General features: G+C 36.6%; 2 protein-coding genes and 1 non-coding gene across 3 annotated transcripts; 1 reads left to right on the top strand and 2 right to left on the bottom strand.

Moving 5' to 3' along the window:
* Window positions 1–427: 427 nt before the first annotated feature.
* On the bottom strand, window positions 428–922 carry LOC141660342 (uncharacterized). Its single transcript, XM_074467319.1, has one exon. It carries the CDS (start codon window positions 920–922, stop codon window positions 428–430), a length of 495 nt encoding a protein of 164 aa, XP_074323420.1.
* A 207-nt stretch (window positions 923–1,129) lies between these two features.
* Window positions 1,130–1,987, bottom strand: LOC141660341 (uncharacterized). The gene has a single exon (XM_074467318.1). It carries the CDS (start codon window positions 1,985–1,987, stop codon window positions 1,130–1,132), a length of 858 nt encoding a protein of 285 aa, XP_074323419.1.
* Window positions 1,988–17,236: 15,249 nt separating this feature from the next.
* LOC141662152 (small nucleolar RNA R71) lies at window positions 17,237–17,343 on the top strand. Its single transcript, XR_012550280.1, has one exon. It is a non-coding gene; the product is annotated as a small nucleolar RNA R71 (small nucleolar RNA).
* The last annotated feature ends 7,394 nt before the right edge of the window (window positions 17,344–24,737 follow it).

The raw sequence follows: 24,737 nt of genomic DNA, 5'->3' as shown, positions 1-24,737 counted from the left end.
CAATTTCCTCGATAAATTTGGCTTCCAACAATTTTTCCACTTCGGCCTCTATGACATTCTGTCGTTCGACTGCAAATGTCCTCTTCTTCTGCTTCACCGGTTTGGCCTCGGGCTGCACATTCAAGCAGTGCTTTGCCATCTTGGGATCCAATCCGGGCATGTCTTCCGGCCCCTAGGCGAACACGTCATGGTATTGCCGAATGACAGCTATTACCTTCGTCTTCAGATCTGCCCCCATATTTTTTCCAATCCGAACCATCTTTCCCGAATGGCCCGCGTACAATTCCACTTCTTCGGTTTTCGCGGCGGGTTCGGCAATCGGGCTCGAGAGATCGGCCCCAAATTTTTCCAACTCAATGTTCAATGTTTCTCGGCTTCCGCTGGGCTCGGACTCAGCCCGCTTCCTCTTTCCGGTTCCATCCGGTCCTTAATATTCCTGATCCTTCTCAAGATCTTCCAGCATTATGATTCGGGCAGTTTTCTGATCACCTCTCATTTCTCCTACCCCTTTCTCGGTGGGGAACTTGAGTTTAAGATGGGGTATAGACTCCACCGCTTCAAAGGTTGACAAGAAGGGCCTGCCAAATATTGCATTGTACGGGCTTTCGATCCGAACTATATAGAACTTCACTGGCTTCTCGACGGTATATGGCAATTTGCCTAGGAGGACTGGTAGAGTAATTGTTCCTTCAAACTGAATGGGATGCCCTCCGATGGAATAAAGGGGAGCCTCATTGCAGGGCTCTAGTTGCTCTCCAGCCAAGTTCATCTTGCAGTAGGTTGTATGGAACAGTATGTTGGTCGAGCTGCCTGTATCCACCATTACCTTCCATATCTTATTTTTCGCGATGATAGGATTGATGATTAGAGGGTCCTCGTGCGGGCGAATGACATCCTCATAGTCTTCAGTGCTGAAGGTCATGGGCATATGGGGCTTTGCCTATCCGAACTGATACAGATTGTACACTTGTCGGGCATACTTCTTCTTTGCTGTCTTACTATCCTTATCCAGGATGCTGCCCCCAGATATAGTTTTTACTTCGTTCCTTATCCTGTCCCTTCGCTCTGGCTCCTCGGCCTCTACCTCCTCCTCTTGGTTCTCCTTCGACCCCAACCTATCTCTTAGATCTCAGACGAACTGATTAAGCTCGCCGTCTTTGATCATGCGCTCAATGAGCTTTTTGAGGTGATAGCACTCATCGGTGTTATGCCCCTTATCCATCTGATAGTCGCAGTATTTATCAGGGTTCTTCTTGTGGTTTGGGACCTTCATTTTGGCGGGGTGGACGAATCCTGGTTTGGCCTTGATCTCATGGAGAATCTTGGAGATCGGCGCATTCAAAGGGGTGAATACGGCTGAATCTCTATCTCGTCGCCGTTCGGCCCCACGATTCGTTTCTTTCCTTCCTTCTTTCCTACTATCCCTTCGATCAAAGCCCGATCTTGAGCCTTCATATCTGTCGGCTCGCTTTGATCGGCCGTCCCTTCTTGAATCTTTATACCCCCCAATACTTTCCATCTTTCGGCGAATGTTCTCGCCTCTCACATATATATCATTCAGGGATTTCGGGGGAAAATCGTAAAGAAATGAGCGAAGATTTTTACCTTTATAGGGGTCCAGCCCCGCCATTAGGAAGCCCATTGCTTTGATTTTATCCATATTAGTGACCATCCCAGCTTCTTCCTTAAACCGAGTGAGATAATCCCCCAGTTCTTCGTTCGCCCTTTGTCTACAGTGGACCAGGGCTTCAGTATCCTTCGCCTTTCGGCACAGGTGCGAGTAGTACTTCAAAAACTTCCTCTTCAACTGCTCATAGGACCCAATGGACCGGGGTTTGAGGGATTTGTACCACATTGAAGCAGACCCTTTGAGATAAGTCTTGAACATTTTGCACAACATAATATCATTATGACCCATCCCAACCATCAGGAGTTCATATTTTTCGCAGTGGTCCTCGGGGTCTCCTTTTCCATTGAACTCGCTCATCTTAGGGAATTGCCTCTCTTCACCCGGGGGGTCGATACTGCTCAATTTCTTGTGACACGACCGGTTCTCGATCGGGCCTTCTATCACCGAACAGGGCCTTCTCTAGGCGATTGAGCCTGAGGCTGGATCCATTGGGCTCCTCATCCGAATCAGAAGAAAAGGGTTGCTTGGTCCTTTTCCTTCGTGGATACGAATCAGAGTCTGACTCATCTTCTTCGTCATACACCCGACGTTCTCTTCTATCCTTATTCGTTCTGTCATGCTTATCGGCCCGCATTGCTTCGCGCAAGGCTTGTTCTTGCAGTTCAATCTCCTCCCTTTGGAGCTGCAGGGCCTTTAGCCGGAGCGCATCAGCCTCTCTTTTCTTCGCTCACGCTTCCGCTTCTTTGTCAACTTGATCAGTTTTGGCCTTGCCCTTCTTCGCGGCCTTTTCTGCCCGGATCTTTAGGAGTAAGGCCTCTTCTTCAGGAGTCAATGTGATGACCCCGTCCTCGTCCACTAGGGAGGATGTTTGTCCTTTGTCGGTAAAACCAGGCGGCGGTGAATGTTCGTGAATTGTTTCTATCATGTTCTCGTTCTCAGCTTGTAACTCTCGTATTTCCCACAGACGGCGCCAAATGTTACGCCCAGATTCCTTCGGAAGCTTGAACAGGCTTCGGTACCTTGAAGGTGGCTTCGGCTGATACCTGAAAGTGAAAAGAATGCGAGGGTTTGTACCCCCGATTCACCTCCGGTGTGAGAATAAGAATCTGGTTGTAAGGGTGTGGTAATAATACAAGAAAAGCAGAGTGTATGCGAGAATGTGTGTCTGCTTTGTCTTACTTTTCAAGGGTTTTTATACCCAATTCTGTCATGATTGCTCGTCCGTTACGTATCATTATGGAGGGAGTGGAAAGGGGGCGTTATGTCCCTTGCTCTTTCCAACGGGGACTTCCGTGGGCCTTCGTCTCGCGGGCCTGAAGGACCTTCGGCCCAGTAGCTTAATTATATATTGGGCCTCCGTTCGATGGGCCTCGTCAGGCCTATAACCAACAAGTATAATATTTTATTATTATTTGGGAACCAATTTTATGCCCCTATCATCTTTTTTGAAAAATATGGATGCCAAATAAAATTGCTGTGTACATAATTAAAGCTATAAACTGTGTGTCAGATCTGTTTCCCATTATAATATGTGGGCGTTAAATACCTTTTAGTCCTGCAATTTGTGCTTGAATCCCTCAGTTTTAACTTTAAGCCATAATTTCTGCTTTGATTATTTGTGTTGTTATTGATTTTGTAAATTTTTATGAAAAACTAATTTTTATATGAAAAGTTGTAGTTAAGATAAGGTATATATATTATAGATATGTATTAAATATTTTATATTAAATACCAAAAAAAATACACCAAAAATTACAAATATTTTTGTGTAAATTTATTTTTATTTTCTTAATCATGATATTGTTTAAAAGTATTAGTTAAAAAAAATAGTGAGGGTTAAAACAAGAAAGAAGAAAGACACTTACATTACATTTATGACAAGGATGGGAGAAGAAAATAAAAAATGATATAGAGAAAGAGCCGGAGAAGGAGTAATAAATGAACAGTCAAAACTGAAGGCAGATGATTTCATCGTTTACGAAACTGGGGTCCCTCCGATTGATTTTCTAAATTCGTCAATTAGCCTTCGTGAATTTCAAGTTTGACGTACGGATAATTTTTCTTACACTTTGTCTTCGTATTATTATATACTAGCTTTATAACATACGATACACAGATCTTCACTAATATTTTTATATTATTTAAAATTATAATATATTTTTTGGATCATTACCTTATTAGTATATTTATAAATAATAATATAAATATTTGTTGTTGACAGTATTTAAACCTGAATTTGGGTATAGTATAGATAATAATATAAAATTTTGTTGTTGGTGGGCTTCGAAACGGGAAGTTTTAGTATTGTATAAATAAAAATATAAATATTTTTTGTTGACGAGATTCGAACATGAGAGTTTGAGTAGTGTATATTATTTTAGTATTTGAATCTAACGGTCATGATCACTTGATTAAAAATATCCGACGGTTATAAATTGGGATAACCAAACCAACCAAAAAAAACATACCGATCAAAGAAAGGCATACCAAATTATACTTTATTCCGGTTATTATAATATAGTATATATGTATGATGATTAATGGCAATTCTGATTTCTCATAAAATTTGTATTTAATTTGTTATTCATGGAAATGATGCGAGTCTAGACTGCTTTGAAAAATATTTCGATTATTTATAATTTTCTTTCCCTGTATTTTCTCTAATTCTACTCATAAATATATTAAAAATATGCCGCTTGAATAATTTGTTACGTAAATTTGTGTTGATACATACTTTCTTCATAAATTCATAATAAACTGATAATTGTTCAAACATTTTAGGCAATGTGATTCTGGAAAGATCTTTTTGACCTCTTCGTTGTGTTTATATTCTGCAGCAAAATTCCGTGATTTCGATATCTTAAATATCAAAATACTATTTTAAACAGGGGCTCCATCTGTTCTGCGGTCTATAAATTTTTACTTTTTGAATTTGTTACTTGTTCATTATTTGTAAGCATATAATTATTTGTAAAAATATGAATATAGTCTATCAATTATGCTATTAATTATTATTTGTGATTATTATGTGTAAGTGTTAAGAATATTAGTAGGATTATGATAAGTTTTGGGTGTAAAGCATTTATTTTTATTTTGTAAGTTGAGTTGAGTATCTACTTTTTTTATGTTATCCCAATTGTTCTTCTAAATTTAGATTTTCATTTGTGTTCTTAGGCTCATCATTTTTAATTTTTGTTCATTTATATTTTATTATATATTGGTATATAACTTTTTGTTCACCGCCGATCATTTGTTCTCTTTATTTTTCTTCGATATATATTGTTACTTAGGAGGGATTTTAAGGGAAAAAGTACGAGTTACAGATTTTGAGGGGTTTTGTGTTTTTTTTCTTAGTTTTCAGTTATAATTGATGGTGCGATTGATTTTAATTATTTTTTTTAATTCAAGAATTGTAAATTATCAGATTTTCGAAAAGTTGTAAAGTTTTATTGAACTATAGTAAAGTTTACTTAATGTAGTTTGGATTTAATTATTTTTTTGAGTCACGTTATTTATTAGCTTGTTATATTAAAAGAATCTAAGAAATAAGGAAAGTAAATATATGGTAAATACAAATCTATCTATCTATTACTATATATTAAATGGCAACACAAAGGTAAAAAGTGTCATTTTAAAAGTTGTGAAATTATGATTTTGCCCTTTTATATTGAAAAATTATAAAAATGTCATTTTTTACAAAATTATTGTTAAAATTAAGTGCTATTTTTGTAATTGATATAAATCAAATCCCACACCTCCTACTTACAAACTAAGTGTTCTTACCAAATGTGTTACATAATTTTTTAGTTTACTTCGAAATTCTTATATATTATAACCCAAGAGCCATTTTAATGGTTGTGAAATTACAATTTTCCTTTTTATATTGAAAAGTTATAAAAATGTCATTCTTACAAAATTATTGTTAAAATTAAGTAATATTTTTGTATTGAGTAGAAATCAAACCCCAGGCCTCCTACTTGTAAAATTCATGTCGCTACCACATGTGCTACATAGTTTTTTAATACACTTTGAAAATCTTATTTAATAAGACACATTCTCTCTTTTTATCAAATTCATTTTTTATAACTTTAACTTTTTTGTGAATAAAATGTTGGCTTATATTATTTATGTGACTCTGTTATTTAAGAGAAAACACACACACACACTTTTATATAAATTATTTTGTTAATTTGTCATGATTTATATTTTTTTAATATTAAATATTTCTTTTTACTATATTTGAATTTGTTATTTAAAAATCATAATTCAGTTTAATCAAATTTGATTTAATAAATTTGTCGAATCAAGAGTATTCAGTTTAATTCGGGAGTACTTGGAAAGTACTTGGAAAATACTTATTAGTATACAAAATTACTTGGAAAATACTTGGATACAAAATTAAATATATTTAAAAGTTAACTTTTAAAACTAATTTATTAGTATAGATATGTATAATATAAAAACACATATTACTTTAAAGATGAAATCAATTAGAAAAATATATATTAACCTTATTCTTATCATTATTGTATATATCTCCTAGATAGCGGAAAAAATATTAATTATAATTCATTACAAAGGTGAATTTTTTTTTTTAATAAAGTCGGGCATATATAGATTACATAGTGAGGTGAATGAGTAAATTTTGTAATACTCTTAAATAATTAAATAACTATATTTGTTCAATATTTTATTTTATCTTCAATTTTTAGACTTTTTAATTTTTAATCCGAGTAAGATCGAGTTTGATCCGAGTTAGACTAAAAAACAGGTTTCTTCGACTAACGAAAATCAGCTTGTGAATATGTTCGAGTATGTGTACTCAGTCAATATATTGGTTCAGACGGTCGAGTTTTTGAACAATGATTTGGATTAGTCGGACAATGACTCAGAAAAATAAAATAATTAAATTTGTTCTAATATAAATATTGTAATAAATATAGTAGATTTTATTATTTGTTATTAAGTATATTTCTAAAATAAGAACATTTGGACCAAAAGTTTTATTAAATTAGACAATAATTTACACCATCATATTTGCCAATTTAGTTTTTATCATGATACTCTTCTGAATGTAATTCATTTGTTACTATATTTTAAGAGAGCATGTCATTTTTCATTAGTTTTAATATATTTTACACTCTTATTAATTTACCCAATAATTTTCCAATTTATTTCATTCACCTCATATATATAAAATTCACTTAGTCAACCTAAGTCTTAAGAATTTAGGAGTGACACGAATTTGTAATGAATATACTCGCTTTTTTTTACACTTCATATTTTAGTCTCAACTAAACAAATAGGGATGGACATTAATCTCGCCCCGCCTGACCCTGATACGATCCCCTCCTGACCCGAATACACTTCATTTTTTAGTCTCAACTAAACAAGTAGTGTTTTTTATATAATAAGAATTAGTAGATTGTTTTTAATCATAAAAACTTATTAAAATTACAAGATTATTATTTTTAATTATTTCCCGAATCCCGTGGGAATTCCTGTTCGGGAGAGGATCGGAGAGTAAAAGAATCCATGTTCAGGGTTAGGGGCGTGATAACATTTCTGGACCCCGAAATGACTCAATGCATATCCCTACAAACAAACTTCAAATATTTTTGTTATAATAACATAATTTTGATTTGTTTAGTAATTAGTCTTATATACCTTACAATAAGTTTCTAATTTTAAAATTCATGTCGTGAGCGATAATCGAACCCTACTACAAAAAATAAACTCTAACCACTTAAATTATCTAATCAAAGTTTAACAGTATGTATGAAAAAAAATAAGTAAGACAATTCAGTGATGAACTTTATGTCATCACATTTTCATTTATTTAAATTTACGAGATATAAACAAATTTATAAAAATAAATTATTCTTTATTACGTAATTGCTATGTCAATATAAAATAAAGTTAAAATAATCATTTACGTATTAAAAATTATTTCTTTATAGGTACAAATTTGTTCGAGATAATTTTATATATATATACACACACATGCCCGTGCATCGCACATGTTTTGATGATAGTGTATATTAAAAGTGCATATATTTAAATGTCATTTACAGTAGTCTAGATTTATAAAATTTAGTTTACTCCCATGTCTTTATATTCTAATTTGATTTCAAAGACTTAACAAAACTTATTTGTAATTTGTAAATTAATAGTAAAATGTGTTAATACCTAATACTTGCATTTCATTTTCAATGAAGGTGCATGGAAAATAAATGTCTATCTTATATCTTATATCTTACATCTATATTATATCTATATAAAGGAAAATCACGCGGGGTGTGACATGGCATTGTTCAAATGGTGATAAACCTAAATGGTGATAAACCTAATTTGTCAGGATTCTAGGCCCTCATCCATTTCTCCTTTTTTCTGAAAAAAACTGCACAACAATTACTCAGAGAAAATCAACGGGCAAACTATTAAATTTAATTTTGCGCTTCGTCTACCAAATCCGCTCGAGTGGTGAACCCATTTATGGTTTTATATATACTCACAGGCAACTAAAAAGGTTATGGGCAAAAGACAGGGAGAATTGTTAGTACGAAAACACGCACTAAAATTACACGCAAGTATACGCGTTCGCAAGTAGTATAAGATATAAATCAGATTCGTACCAATAGAGACTCTTTTTAATTAACTTAAGATTATGCACCTACGCAACAATGGTATGGTTATCGATCAATGCTAAGAAAATAACAAGTTGAGATATTTATAACTAAGATTAAACTAACATGCAATTAACTAAGAATAAAAGTGATTGAATTAACTATATGAGACAAACATGGGATTCTAACTTTATTAAATAATTAATTCAAAGTCATTGATCTTAACCTTAGCATGCAATGGTGATGACAACTAATCAGATAAAACGAAACTAGTAAACGCCAATTTTCGTTGTACGAATACCCTACTACCAAACATCCACAAAAGAGATAAAAGCTGAATAGACATCGATTATGTTGAGACCCTATATATCTATAAAATTTGACAACATAAAGGTTTAATGCGCAAGTTATCTATCGTGATTACATAGGGAAATTAAGATGGTTAAAATTACCTACGAATCATGCATAACAATTATACATGAACCTATGCTAGCATGGCAAGTTCTAAATCTCCATATTCACTGTCGCTTCAATAGAGAGTAACACACTATCTTATATATTCGCGACGCACATAAGACGTACGCACAACCAATACTAGGATATCATACAATCACCATACACTTAGGTATCAAAATAATTAACTATAGAAAATCATAAGTAAATCTGTTAGAACCCCGCGATAACGATTAGTTCATAACCGGACTCATCATCACCATTGGTTCCAATGAAAACATGGTAAATAACTAAGATAAACTAGGTCTGAAATAACTGAATAATAATAACAAAGTACGTTAATAAGAGTATTATGTTCAAATAACAAAGAAAACAAGCATTCAAGATTATAACTTAAACAAAGAATCACAAGTAAAAAAAAGATCTTCTTCTCCTTCGTTGTATTGTGCTATTCAGTCTTCTTGCTGCTCTCTTCTTGCTCTTCTATCTGAAAAACATTTTTAAAAGTATTTAAATACCAACCCAATAGATCAAGAGTCCAGCAAATCAATCTTCCAATAGAATCAAGATTCTTAAAATTCGACCTAGCGCGGCCTCCCCGCATACCAGCGCGGCCGCCCTGAGTTTCTGCCAAATGGGCGCGGCCGCTCCCAAGACTGGCGCGGCCGCACTGAGCTTCTGGAATTTCTGAATTTTCTTGTTTCCTTGACCTTCTCGTGCTGGTTTCTTGTGCGCAATCGATCGAGGCTCCATTCTAACACCCTTTTAACATAGAAATACTGTAATATCCATTCCTTCTTCCAAATATACCCTGAATGCAAACCACTACAAAAATACATCAAAAAACAAATAACTTGAGTACAAAAAATCAATTCGAGCCTTTACGAAGCGTTCTAAGTAAATATAAATTACACTTATCACACCCCCAAACTTGAATCGATGCTTGTCCTCAAGCATAAAAGACTCAAAAACAAGAAATAAAAATGTATGAATGCAACTAACATGAATGCAATGATCCCCTCAGAATATCTAAACCAATCAATAAGCAGCATCTCAAAGAATGCAATTATTCGCACAAAGTTCAATCAAATCCCACAAATCAACTCACAAGCCAAAAATGTGTGTCTGTGCAATTTCTTAACAGATATACCCTCGAAACTAGATCAATAACCATAACTCACCTCTCAACAAGACAATCACTAGGTTATAAACAGAATAAATGATAAACACAAAATGACTGATAGCACTTCAATTTTATCAGAGTTATACAAGGATTCATGCTTTTATTGATAGCACATAACAAAACACATATATGCTTATTTTATCGTGCAATGAGCGTTAGGTTAGCGGATCCCAAACTATAAAAACCTTAGGTCACTAGGCACGAAGTCCCCTAAAACTTAATAACTCGAGTATTAAAGAGCCCACTCGTGATCAATTATGCATAACACATATATTTTTTTATGTTCAAAACGAGTGTGTTTCGCTCAACCCTAAACTACTCATATAAATATGAGCCGGCTACTAGCCATTTGACGCCTAGCCACAACTAGCATTATTATCCAATATTTTTCTCCAATATTTTTCTCCAATTTTAAAAATCCATGTTATTTTGTCACTAAGAGAATAACATAAATTCTAGACATAAATAAGTGATTAAACCTCGACAAACAAACAAGTCATGATCATGATCTAGCACTCAAGCAACCTATAAGATTTAGTGAAAATTTTCTTGTTTCTAGCACGCAAATCAATTAGCTAGGACTTAACATTCCTCTATACGTTATCATTACACTCGAATCAACATCACAAATTAATCGGAAAAGAAACCTAAGGGATCATGATATAATGCCAATGCAACTATATGAAACATACTAACATGATAAAAAAAATATACAAAACAAAAACAAAAACAAATAACTACATGAAAAATATGCAAACTATATGACTAAACTATTATGAATATGCATCTATATGAACTCACACACAAATATTCCTTAACTATCACCCCCAAACTTAAAAATTTCACTATCCTCAGTGAAGGTAATAACAAGGAATCAAGTCATACCTACTCGGAAGAAAAATGATCATCACCCTCTAGGGTGGAGTGTTATGAGCTGGTACACAGAATCCTCTCCAAAAAATGGCCACGGTATGTCAAACCCCGTGGCTCGAAAAGCTGTACCCAATACCTGAGTAAGATCCTGCGCAAACTTGCTCTGCGACTCATACATCGCATCCATCTGCCTCGTCAAATGCCTATACTGCGTCGAGCCTAAACCAGCACTATCATCTGTCTCCTGCGACTGCTGCTGCTGCGAAGAGCTAGCCTTACCAATCTGACTTCTCCACGCTGTTCTGCATGCCTGAGTCAAACCATCAGCATAAATCTGATCGGCTGGATGGCCACCCGGAAAATGATCAAAGGTGTACCCAAGTCCTTTCTCGCCAGCCTTCCCACCATACCACTCCTGCATGCTTAAGATCGTAGAACTGTCGATGGGGGCGCTCGATAACTGAAGTTGCTCGTGTGCGGGCCAATGAACACCCACCTCAATACAAAGCTTGGTCACAATCGAGGCATAAGGGATAGACCCCGTAGTGCCTCCACGCAAAAACCGCAAAATACCCTGATGAATAACAGAATCGAGATCCACATAATCTCCCTGCAAAATCCCCCATAATAATTTCGCACGATCCACAGTCACATAATGCAAATGAGAAGAAGGCATGATGTTCGCACAAATAAAAGCATTCCAAGCACGAGCAAACCCGTTCATGTATGAAGCAGGGAAATTAAGATACTCATTTGATCCCCTCTTGGACTTCCATTGTGTCTTTGGAATACACAACGTAGCCACAATCAAATCCAAATCAAAGTCCTCACCTGTCTTATTAACCCACTCCTCCTAAATTGGCTGTCTCTCAGGTTGGTTGATAACCCTGCAAATAGCCCCCGGGTTATAGTCTACTGTCAACCCACGCACCACCGAATACCCATTCTTATCCGCTTTTATGTTCACATAGAACTCATGAACGATACTCATAGGCATAGCCGCGGGTTCCTCACAAAACGAAACCCCTCCCATCTCCAAGATCATCTTGAGAAGCTTACCATCCTTACCCGAATGTAGAAATCCCCTCTCTTTAGCTATCTGCTTAGATAACAACCTTTTGTACTCCGCTTCAGCCTCAGGAGTAACAAACCGTGGCCTCATACCCCCAACACTCGATGTATCGGTAGAGTCAGATTTAGTGTTGCTGCTTACCTGAGTGTGGGCTCTCTTTGGTGCCATTGGAATAGATTAAGTGAGATAAGAGAGGTGTGTAGAGAGATTTAGGGTTGGAGAGAATAAAAGTAAGGTGGAGATAGATGTATATAGGCGTATGTATATATAGAGAATTAGAATTAGGGTTATAATAGAAGTGGGATATGATTGTGGGTGTAGTGGGGATAATAGGGGTGTTTTTAAGACTAAAAATAGGGCACAAAGATTGCCGTGTGTAGCTTTTTTTGTTTTGATTTTCGGTTTTTCTATTTTTTTCTTTTTCTGGGCACCAGCGCGGGCGCGCCGTGTTTCTGTTATTTTAGCGCGGTTGGCCCGCTTCCCAGCGCGGGCGCGCCGTGCTCCTGGAAAAAATGCCCTGCTTTTTGATTTTTTATATATTTTCTTCTGATTTTCTTCCTTCTTTCTTCTTTTCTCAACTACTAATGTACAACAAACATGGGTTGCCTCCTAAAAAGTGCTTTGTTTACGTCGCTAGCTTGACGTAGAATTCTGAGATCAAGTTGATAATAAAATGGCACTAACCACCCCATGGTTTGCCGTATCTCCATAGTAATGCTTCAAACGCTGTACATTCACCTTGAATGCCTGGCCTGAATCATTCTCAAAAATTTCCACCGCTCCATATGGAAATACAGTTTTGACTACAAACGGCCCTGATCATCTCGACTTCAATTTTCCAGGAAAAAATGGAGACGAGAGTTGAACAAAAGAACTTTTTACCCCGGCACAAATGATTTGAGCACTAGACCCCTATCGTGCCATCTCTTGACTTTCTCCTTGTACATTTTTTTTGTTATCATACGCTTGAAGTCAGAACTCATCGTGTTCATTCAATTGAAGCATCCTTTTCTTACCAGCTACAGTCAGATCAAGGTTCAATTTCTTCAAAATCCAATATGCCTTGTGCTTTAGCTCCGCAGGAAAATGACATACTTTACCATAAACCAATTGAAATGGTGACATGGCTAGCGGGGTCTTGAATGCTGTTCGATATGCCCAAACAGCTTCATCTAGATTCAAAGATCAATCCTTTCTCGATGGACATACAACTTGCTCTAGGATACGCTTGATCTCTCTGTTAGATACCTCAGCTTGACCATTAGTCTGAGGATGGTAGGATTTAGCAATGCGATGATTCACATTATATCTCTGTATCATAGCAGTGAACTTGCGATTGCAAAATTGCGATCCATCTTCACTGATTATGAATCTTGGAGTCCCAAATCTTGTGAATATCTGCTTGTGAAGAAATTTAAGCACTACCTTCGCATCATTTGTCAGCAAAGCTTTAACTTCCACCCATTTTGACACATAATCGACCGCCAACAAGATATACTAATTATTGCAAGATGAGACAAATGGCCCCATGAAGTCAATTCCCCAAACATCAGAGACCTCAACCTCGAGAAGCACATTAAGAGGCATGTCATCCTTCTTTGACATATTACCAACACGCTGGCAGCGATCATACTTCAAAATGAACTGATGCGTATCCTTAAATAATGTAGGCCAGAAAAATTATGCTTGAAGGATACGAGCTGTTGTCTTTTCTCCATCATAGTGGCCTCCATAAACAATTGAATGGAAGTCTCGCAAGATACCCTTCGTCTCGATGTACGAAATACATCTCCTGATGATTTGGTCAGCTTCTTGCCGAAACAAAAATGGCTCATCCCATATATACCACTTCACCTCGTGAAGAAACTTCTTCCTATGAGCATAAGTTAAGTCTGAGGGCATAATGTTGCTCACAAGGTAGTTCCCAATGTCTGCGAACCACGATTCTTCTTCTTGCACCCCAAATAACTGCTCATCGGGAAAAGACACATTTATCAATGTCTTATCATGTGAAGCTGTACATGGAACTTCTAACAGAGAGAGAAGATCAGTAACTTGATTTTCAGTACCTTTTCTATCCTTGATCTCCAGCTAAAACTCCTGAAGTAAAAGAACCCATCTAATCAATCTAGGATTTGAGTCCTTCTTCGAGACGAGATAGCGAATCGCAGCATGATCAGTGAAGACTGTCACCTTCGTCCCAAGCAAATAAGATCTAAACTTCTCAAAACCATAGATAATGGATAAGAGTTCCTTCTCGATTGTAGTGTAGTTTAGTTGAGCACCATTGAGGGTCTTACTAGTATAATAGACCACATGAAATACATTGTTCTTCTTTTGCCCAAGAACCGCTCCAACTGCATAGTCACTCGCATCGCACATCATTTCAAAAGGATCATTTCAATCATGTACAGTTATGACAGGTGCCATGATCACGATCTTCTTTAAGCTCTCAAAAGCAGCTAGACACTAATCATCGAACTTGAAAGGGACATCTTTCTCTAATAGATTGCATAATGGTTTAGAGATTTTAGAGAAATCCTTGATGAACCACTGATAAAGACCCGCATGACCAAGAAAATTATGGATTCCCTTAACAGAAATTGGGGGAGGAAGGTTTTCAATGACCCCCACCTTGGCTTTGTCCACCTCAAGACCTTTTCTAGAGACCTTGTGCCCAAGAATGATGCCTTGTTGCACCATAAAGTGACATTTCTCCTAGTTGAGAACCAGATTGGTCTCAACACACCTTTTAAGAACTGTGCCAAGATTTTGCAAGCACTCGTCAAAAGAATCCCCGAACACAGAAAAAATGTCCATGAACACTTACATATTATGACCAATCATGTCAGAGAAGATGGCCATCATGCATCTGAAATATGGCAGGTGCACCACATAACCCAAAAGAAACTCTTCTGAAGGCAAAAATACTAAACGGGAAAGTGAAGTTAGACTTTTCCTGATCTTCTGGAGCGATGCAAATCTGATTATAGCCTGAATAGCTATCCAGAAGATAGTAGTATTCATGCCCAGCCAACCTGTCAAGCATCTGATCATTAAAAGGAAGAGGGAAGTGATATTTCCTCGTGGCTTTGTTCAGCTTTCTATAATCCATGCAAACTCTTCACCCTGTGACTGTTCGAGAAGGAATGAGCTCATTCTTTTCATCAGCAACCACGGTGATGCCTCCTTTCTTCGGCACACACTGAACCGGGCTTACCCAAGAACCGTCATAAATAGGATAGATGATCCCTACATCTATCCACTTGAGAATTTCCTTCTTCATAACCTCCTTCATGATCGGATTTAGTCTTCTCTGTTGTTCAACAGTCAGCTTACTTCCTTCCTTTAGCAGAATTTTGTGTATACAATAAGAAGGGATGATTCCCTTAATATTTGTTATAGTCCATCCAATTGCCGATTTGAACTCTCTCATAATTCTCAAGAGATTTTACTCATCACTACCTGAAAGGTCAGATGCAATAATAACAGGCAAAGTAGATGCATCACCTAAAAACGCATACCTCAAGTGTTCGGGGTAAGGTTTAAGCTCGAGTGTAGATGCTTCCTCAATAGATGGCTTGAGATGCCCCTCAACATTTTTGAGTTTTGACAATCCAAGAGATTCAAAAGGCATATCTAGCCTTTGCTTCTAAGGAGAAGCATTCAAATATTGCAATTGTACATCACCTTCATCATCTTCTCTATCTGAATCCCCCATCAAGGCTTTCTCTAAGAAATCAGACCTTAGCATTTGATCAAGTTTTGAAGTAACCATTAGTTTGACCAATTTCACTTTTAAGCACTCCTCTTTATCAGTAGGGAATTTCATGGCATTGAAAATATTAAAGGTTACATCCTGATCCAGTACTCGCATAGTGAGCTCACCCTTCGACACATCAATCAAGGTTCGGCCTGTAGCCAAGAATGGTCTTCCCAAGAATATGGGAATCTGTTTATCCTCCTCGAAATCCAGAATTACAAAGTCAGCAGGAAAGATGAGTTTGTCCACCTTGACCAAGAAATCCTCCATAATGCCTCATGAATATGTAATAGAACAATCGGCCAACTGCAAGGACATATATGTAGGCTTTGGATCAGGTAATCCCAACTTCTTGAAGATAGACAAAGGCATCAGATTGATGCTAGCTCCCAAATCACATAAATACTTGTCAAACGACAAGTTTCCGATGGTGCAAGGAATAGTGATGTTTCTAGGATCTTTAAGTTTCGGAGGTAACTTCTATTGCAGCACAACACTGTATTTCTTCGTAAGAGCAACGGTCTCTAAGTCATCGAGCTTCACTTTTCAAGAGAGTGCCTTTCATAAACTTCGCATAGCTAGGAATCTGTTCAAGAGCTTCAGTGAAAGGTATATTGATATGAAGTTTCTTGAACACCTCCGCAAACTTAGCAAATTGCTTATCCAACTTTTGCTTCAACAGCCTCTTAGGAAAAGGGGGTGGATGATAGACCTGTTTCTCCCCTGTATTACCCCCAGGAGGAGTGTGTTCCACAGTTTTCTTCCTTGATTCTACTTCTGGTTCCTTCTGCACATCTTCTTCAGCCAAAACTTCAGATTCTGGAACTTGAGATTTTTCGGGGTTCGAAACCTTCCCAGACCTCAATGTAATTGCCTTAACCTGCTCTTTTGCTTCCCTCTTTCCTGGAACTTCTATGTCACTAGGCAGTGTACCAGGTTGTCGATTCAACAAAGCATTGGCAATCTGCCCAATTTGATTCTCCAGAGTCTTGATAGAAACCGCTTGGCTCTTGAACATGAGCCTCAACTCCTCCAATTCAGATTTTTCATTAGATTAACTTGTACTTCCATGCGGTAGTTATTGAAGTTGGATTTGTTGTCTTGGTACATATTACGATTGTTGAAAACCAGGAGGGTTGAATTGCTTTGCTGCGTACTGCTGATAAGGCTGTTGCACCATATTCTGATTGTTGCTCCAGCTGAAGTTAGGATGATTGCGGCTGTTGGGATGATAAGTGGATGGAACTGGTTGTTGCGACCTCTGAAAGTTGCTTAAAAACTGAGCTGATTCACTAGAAATAGCACACTACTCAGTTTCATGCGCACCTGCACAAAGCTCACAAACACTTGTGATCTGATTAACTCCATAATTAGCCAAAGAATCCACCTTCATCGTTAAAACCTTAAGCTGAGCGGCTATATCAGTAGCTGCATCCACCTCCAGAATTCCTGCTACATTGTCTTAAGGTAGTCTCTGAGTTGGGTTCTGGTATTCATTAGCAGCCATCAGTTCAATCAACTCATAAACTTCATCGTAGCTCTTAGCCCATAAGGCTCCACCTGATGCTGCATCGAGCATGGTCTAGACTATGCTCCCAAACCATTATAAAAGCCGTTGATAATTATCCAGTCAGGCATCCCATGATGAGGACACTTCCTAAGCATTTCCTTGTAGCGCTCCTAAGCCTCACACAAAGATTCTCCCAATTGATGCGCAAATTGAGTGAAAGCGTTCCTGATTGCAGCTGTCTTTGCCATAGGGAAGAATTTAGTAAGAAACTTCTGAGCAAGATCCTCCCAAGTGGTGATAGAACCTGGTGGTAGAGAATATAACCATCACTTAGCTTTATCCCTCAAAGAGAATGGGAAAAGCCTCAGATTTATAAGATCTTCAGAAATATTGTTGAACTTGAAAGTGTCACAGATTTCGATGATATCTATAATGTGAATGTTGGAATCTTCCGTTGGAAAACCCCCAAACTGGACTGAATTATGTACCATCTGAATCGTGCTAGACTTGATTTCAAAAGTATTAGCCGCGATGGCTAGTCTGACAATGCTAGACTGAATGTCATTGATCTTTGGTTGATAGTAATCCATCAAAGCCTTCGGATTCGCTATTGGTTCTCCCATTGCAATAATCGCTTCTTCTTCAACTTTCTCAACTTCTTCAAAAACTTCTTCAACTACTTCGACTTCTTCTAGTGCTTCTTTATGAGATTGAAAACGCGTTCGTATACACGCCCTTTAGAGTACCTGAAACACCAACAAAGTAACCAAGTCAGTAAAATATCCGAGTCAGTGAACTTTAACGAACACTGATGTCAAGCAAATAAACTAAATATTAACACCGAGTCCCCGGCAGCGGCGCCAAAAACTTGTTAGGGCAAAAATACGCACTAAAATTACACACAAGTATACACGTTCGTATGTAGTATAAGATATAAATCAGATTCGTACACACAAAGACTCTTTTTACTTAACTCAAAATTATGCACCTATGCAATAATGGTATGGCTATCGCTCAATACTAAGAAAATAACAAGTTTAGATGTTTATAACTAAGAGTAAACTAACATGCAATTAACTAAGAATAAAAGTGATTGAATTAACAATATGAGACAAACATGGGATTCTAACTTTATTAAATAATTAATTCAAAATATATCGTGAATGCAAAACACTACAAAAACACATCAAAAACACAAATAATTTGAGTATAAAACACAAATTCAAGCCTTTACGAAGCGTTCTAAGTGGATATAAATTCCACTTATCAAGAATTTAAGAACATTCAACTCTTTTGCAGAAATATTTCGTTCAATTAGGTGTCAGGCGTGTCTGCTCATTCTCGAGGCACACAGATAATATGTACATACACGAGGTATTTTCTTTAGTGTTTAGTCCTTTATTTTCAAATAAATATTTACTATATAGGATCTATCTGAACATTTATGAAAGGAATATGTCCTAAGTCCAATCATGTATTAGGATTTAGGAATAACTTCCTGTGTAATCTGTTTTGATTTCATTGATATTAATAAAAGACTAGTTTTGTTTTTATTACGGGCTTTATCTATTTAAGTGTTTAAATAAGATATACCATAGTTTAGAGTAAAGCTTTTTATAGATTATGATGAGATCATAATAGTGAGACCTAAAAGATGATAACTCTAAGCTTAAATAGTTCCTGGTCATAGGATTACTAACTGGTAATTAATAATCCGCAAGAATCGGTACATACTATGCTTGTTTCATTATGAAGGATGTCTGTTCTCATAGATATTTGTGTGGTGACACTATAGCTAGTATGTAGGTGCTTATTATAGAATAAGTTCACTGAACATGACTCGCCCAGCTGAACAACTGATGGAGTTCACTCACGTGTCAGCAGTTGTTCACATAGTGATAGTTGTACAAGTATCCTTAGACTTGAGGTCATCATAGTCATCTTGTGTACACTGAACTATGCTTTGGTTTAGTTCTTAGTCTCCAGGGACAATTATTAGGGCTCTACTGGGTAGAGGAATTTGTACACGAAGATAGTGTATGATCAATAAAGGATCTACCCCTTCCAGTGAAGGAAGCGAATGTTCAAGGCCGATCCACTTTTGCTAGTTCAGGAATCTCTGGCCAGAGTAAATGAAATTAAAAAGGAGTTTCTAATTTGCATAGAACTAAGCATAGTAAATGGTAAGCAAGTGATTAAATTAGATAGGCTTGACACGAGATCCATGCCTTGTATTTAATCGGGACATTGTAGGGTAGAAGGAGTTTATTGTACGGTAACTATTCACTGAATAGGTTCTTGGTATTCTAAGCAGTGAATTCGTATTATCCGGATAGTCGCGATATGCTGAGAAGTATCCTTCACGATGTAGAATAAATGTGATTAATTAATTAATCATATTTAATAAATTAGAGAATTTATATAAATAATGATAAAATAGTTTTATTATTATTTATTTCTACTACCGGCTTAATATTGAACCTACAGGGTCACACCATAAAAAGAGAATGATTTAATGGTGAAGGAATTAATTAATAATGGCTAATAATTATTTATTTATGAAATAAATAATTAATTGGCAAATTTAATAATTGATTAAATGAGATTTAATTGATTATAAATTAATTAAGAAAAATTCTTAATATTATTAATTAAAGGATTTAATTTTTGGAAATTAAATCAAGAGAGAGAATTATTTCTAAAGTGTTTAGAAAAAGGATTAATAATTAAAAGGTGTTTTAATTATTAATGAGAATAATAAATGGGATAATAATAATAATATTTATGGGAAAATTTCAGCTGAAAATTTTGCCTATAAATATACTATTATAAACCCTATTTTTATTCTAACCCCAAATTTTATAAAAACCCAATTCTCTCCACCTCCTCCTCCTCCTAAAACGTCGTTTTCTCGGTGGATACCGGTGGAGTGCTTCACGTTTGAGGAGCAGCTGCTAAGGATCTCCGATCGTTGCTTTTGGATCGCATATTAAAGGTTAGTAATCGATTCCTATATTTTTACCACAATTTATATGCTTTTATTTGGATTTTATATGTGTAAAAGTGTTTTACCATGCCTTCGCTGCGATTAAAATCCAACAATGGTATCAGAGCATAGGTTGTATGCATATAGATCTGTGGTAAAAATTTTAGAATTTTATGTGCTTGTATGAATTAATTATGTTTTTTACAAGATATATCATGAATTAATTTTGTCTGATGAGAAATCATTTCTCAAAATTATTTTGAATGTTGATCTGGGTTCTACAAGTGTTGTAGATCGTCTGGATATTTTTTTCATAATTTTATGATGTATATATTTTTTATTATGAATTTTTGAAGTTCTTGCAATTAAATTCGTAATTAAATAAGTATATATATATGAATTGCAAGTATGTATATATATTTGTACATCTGTTTGTCTGCTGTTGTTGAATGGCACGGAGAAAAGCAAAGCAAAGGTACAGACTACAGGGACGGCTGTACTGATGTGATGGAGTCAGGCACGGGAATCAAGAAAAGAGAAAACAGCAGAAGCGGTACGGCGAGCTCAGCGCAGGCAAGAAAAAAAAGGGGTGTCGCGCATTCCGGGAATGCGTTACACCCTGTGGTGCATTCACGGAATGCGTTACACCTTTTAATGGCTTAAAAGGGTTGTAACGCATTACCGGAATGCGTTACAGGGCTTGTAACGCGTTCCTATAATGCGTTACAGCCCGTCTGTTATTTTTAAATTTGATTTCTGGCAGTTTCGTAACTCCGTTTTGGGCGTGCAATATATCGTTGGATTCGTTTTTCCGAGACGGATATAATGGTGTGATCAAATTTTAGTTTATATAAAAGTTTTGAACTGATTATATTCCATGAAGTGTTTTAAAGCTGTTTTTGACTGTTTTAACTGCTTTTAAATGCTTCATGTGATACATAGAGATGTATAATGCTTAGACCTATATGCTAGATGATGTAACATGCCTACCTTGATGTTTATTCATGTTTATATATATGATATATGCTTAGTTTATCATGTGATGATAGATTTAGGTGAACTTTAATGAACATAAGGCGTTTGTTAGACAACCTAGTATAGTGAAATTGTTTCATAACCTTAATAATAATATTATGAATACAATCATGAGATTCTTGTGTTTATGAAACACGTAATTGAATATGAATTTTTGATATGAGAGAAAGGATGATTCTGTCAACAACAGATTTCTATCTGTAAGAAAGGGTTATTAAGTGACGCCTCATGACAATGCTCCACCCGATCTGGGAATCATCTGATTATTCATTATTGATTTGAAATATTTAATTTAAAAGAAAGAATCTCTTTATAATATGATTATGATTGTAACGTAATATAATCCCTCTAAAACTAAATAATATCAAGTAGTAATTGGCCAATGACACAACGGGCTTGTGTCGGTCATAGCCTTCCAACATGATAGAAAGTAGTTCTTATTTTTAAATCATTGTCGTTTCGTGCCACAGCCGAGGGCTTTGATTTCGAAATAAGAAATACTTGTCTATTACATAGAGATGGTTACATTGAATAAGAATCTAAAGGTCGTTATGTGCCACAGCCGTGGGCCTTTGGGGACTGATTCAATTGTACGGAATGTTGGGTTAGACTTGACTTAGAATATTGAGTTTGTCGTGCCACAGCCGTGACTCAATTATTCAAGAGGCTAAAGTTTGATTAGAGAATAACATTAGATGTAATTGACAAGAGTTGTCTGCCTATCGAACATTACATGGCGTTTCGTGCCACAGCCGGGGTTGTGTAATGGAATGTAGGATCCCTATTCCCACTAGCATTATGAATGCTTAATTTTTCACGTAGGGGGTTGAATAAATTAGGTAAACTAGTGTGAGCCACTTATGAATAAAGACCCGATTCATATAGTGTTTTAAAATGAAATCGAATATTTTCTAAGTGTTGTTATGTGTTTATCATTTACAGATTTACTTTGTACGTCATGTCTTCTACACTATCACTCAGGAGCATACTAGATGCTCACAAGTTGACTGGTCCTAATTATGCTGACTGGCTTCGAAACTTGAGAATTCTTCTCAGGATTGAGAAGCTGGAATACGTGATTGACTCACCTAAGCCTACTGAACCTGCTAGTGATGCACATAATGATGAACATGTTGTGTATCGTAAGTGGATAGATGATGCAAATGTTGCTCAATGCATCATGCTAGCTTCCATGAACATTGAGCTACAGAAGCAACATGAGCATATGGATGCTCACACTATCCTCATGCATCTATAAGAGTTGTATGATGTGGCGGGGAGGACAGCTCGATATGAGATATCGAAGGAGTTGTTCGGTTGTAGGATGTCTGAGGGATCATCTGTGAATGACCATGTACTTAAGATGATCAATTTGATTGAACGTCTTGGACAACTTGGTTTTGCCATGGATGGGGAGCTGAGCCAAGACTTGGTCTTGCAATCACTTCCGAGTTTGTTCTCGCAGTTTGTTGTGAACTTTCACATGAATAAGTTGGATGTCAGCCTGCCTGAACTCCACAACATGTTGAAGACTGCGGAATCGAATTTTCCCCTTAAGAAGAGTTATGTTCTTCTAATTGGTGAAGGTTCCAATCCTAAGAAAAGGAAGAGGAACTCTTCCAAGAAGAAGAAAGTAGGTGAAGAAAAGCCGGTTCCACCAAAAGCTGAAGACACCAAGAGCAAAGTTGTTTGCTTTCACTGTAACAAGGTGGGGCACTAGAAGAGGAACTGCAAGGTTTACCTTGCAGAATTGAAGAAGAAGAAGGGTAGTGAGACTACCGCTTCTGATTCAAGTATGTTCATGATAGAAGTGAATATGTCATTAAATCAAATTTCTACTTGGGTATTAGATACCGCCTGTGGTTCTCAAATCTGCAATTGGTTGCAGGGACTAAGGAGAAGTAGGACTCTTGAGGCAGAGGAGGTGATTCTACTGATGGGAAATGGAGAAAGAGTTACTGCTAAAGATGTAGAATCATTTCATTTACATATGCCTACGGGCAAGACTATTGTTTTAAATAATTGTTATTTTGTTCCCTCGATTGTGAGGAATATTATTCCCATGTTAGACTTGGCTGGATTTTCATTTATTATTGAGAATAATGAATGTTCTATTCTTAGAGATAATATTCTTTATGGACATGGTACTTTAAATAATGGTCTGTATAAATGTGACATAATTTACCTCAGAATTGAACAAACTAATACAAGAAAAGGGATGATGAAAATCTCACTTCATTATGGCACTGCAGTCCATTTAGTAGACATGGAAAAAGGACTGCAAATTTGCTAGGAATGGTACACACAGATGTATGTGGACCAATGTCTAAGCAAGCCATGTGTGGATTTTCATACTTCATTACTTTCATAGATGATAGATCTAGATTCGGATATGTGTTTGATGAAACACAAGTCTGAAGCCTTTGAAAAGTTCAAAGAGTATAAGTATGAAGTGGAGAAATAACCAAACATAGTATTATAACTCTTTGATCAAATAGAGGTGGTGAATACTTTAATGGAGTGTTTCTAGATTATCTCAAAGTAAATGGTATAGTTTCCCAGTGGACTCCTCCAGATTGGTATCTGAAAGGAGAAATCGAACTTTGTTAGACATAGTTCGGTCCATGATGAGCTATGAGAATCTTCCAGTATTCCTATGGCGTTATGCATTGGACACCTCAGCATATTTACTGAATAAGGTGCCTTCCAAAATCCGTTCCTCAAACTTCGTATGAGATATGGAAAGAAAGGAAATCGAGTCTTAAACACGTTAAGATTTGGGGATGTCCAGCTTATGTCAAGTAAGTTGACCCAGATAAGCTGGAATATCGATCCGTAAAATGTGGTTTTGTGGGATATCCTAAAGAGACTTTAGGGTATTACTTTTACACCGATCATCGGGTGTTTGTTCCAGACATGCTACCTTCTTGGAAAAGCAGTTTATCCTTGAAGGAAACAGTGGGAGCAAAATTGAACTTGATGAAGTTCAAGAAGCACAAACTACTACGGATCAAGTGGAAACACCTGTTCTGACTGAACAACCTTTTGTGGAACAGCCCATTCATAGATCAGGGAGAGTGTCTCGCCAACCTGAGAGGTAATATGGCCTTGTCATTAAGAATGACAATGAGTTGTCGATCATTGATGATGACGACCCTGTGACCTATAATGAGGCTATGAGTAGTGTTGACTCAGAGAAATGGCAAAGTGCCATGAAATCCGGAATGGAATCTATGTATATGGTATACAAAAGAATGATTAGAGCAGATGGCCAGGTGGAGACCTATAAGGCCAGGCTTTTGGCAAAAAGATTCAAACAAAGGCAATGGATTGAATTTGATGAAACCTTTCACCTGTAGCCCTGTTAAAATCAGTTCGGATTTTGCTTGCGATTGCTGCTTACTACGACTATGAAATCTGGAAAATGGCCAGATGGTTTTCTTTCCAAAGGAAATGAAAACCTGGTGTGTAAGCTGCTGCGAACCCTATGTGGTTTAAAGCAAGCTTCTCGTAAATGGAACATCCATTTTGATGAGACAATCAAAGAGTTTGGTTTTATCAAAAACGTAGATGAACCATGTGTCTACAAAAGGGTTAGTGGGAGCG

This window comes from Apium graveolens, chromosome 5, assembly GCF_009905375.1.
Source record: "Apium graveolens cultivar Ventura chromosome 5, ASM990537v1, whole genome shotgun sequence".
NCBI classification, from domain to species: domain Eukaryota; kingdom Viridiplantae; phylum Streptophyta; class Magnoliopsida; order Apiales; family Apiaceae; genus Apium; species Apium graveolens.
This window is presented reverse-complemented; position numbering and strand designations above follow the sequence as displayed.

Bases quoted from the DNA above. Each gene is read 5' to 3' on its own strand.
- LOC141660341 (XM_074467318.1), bottom strand. From the start codon at position 1,987: ATGAGCGAGTTCAATGGAAAAGGAGACCCCGAGGACCACTGCGAAAAA.
- LOC141660342 (XM_074467319.1), bottom strand. From the start codon at position 922: ATGACCTTCAGCACTGAAGACTATGAGGATGTCATTCGCCCGCACGAG.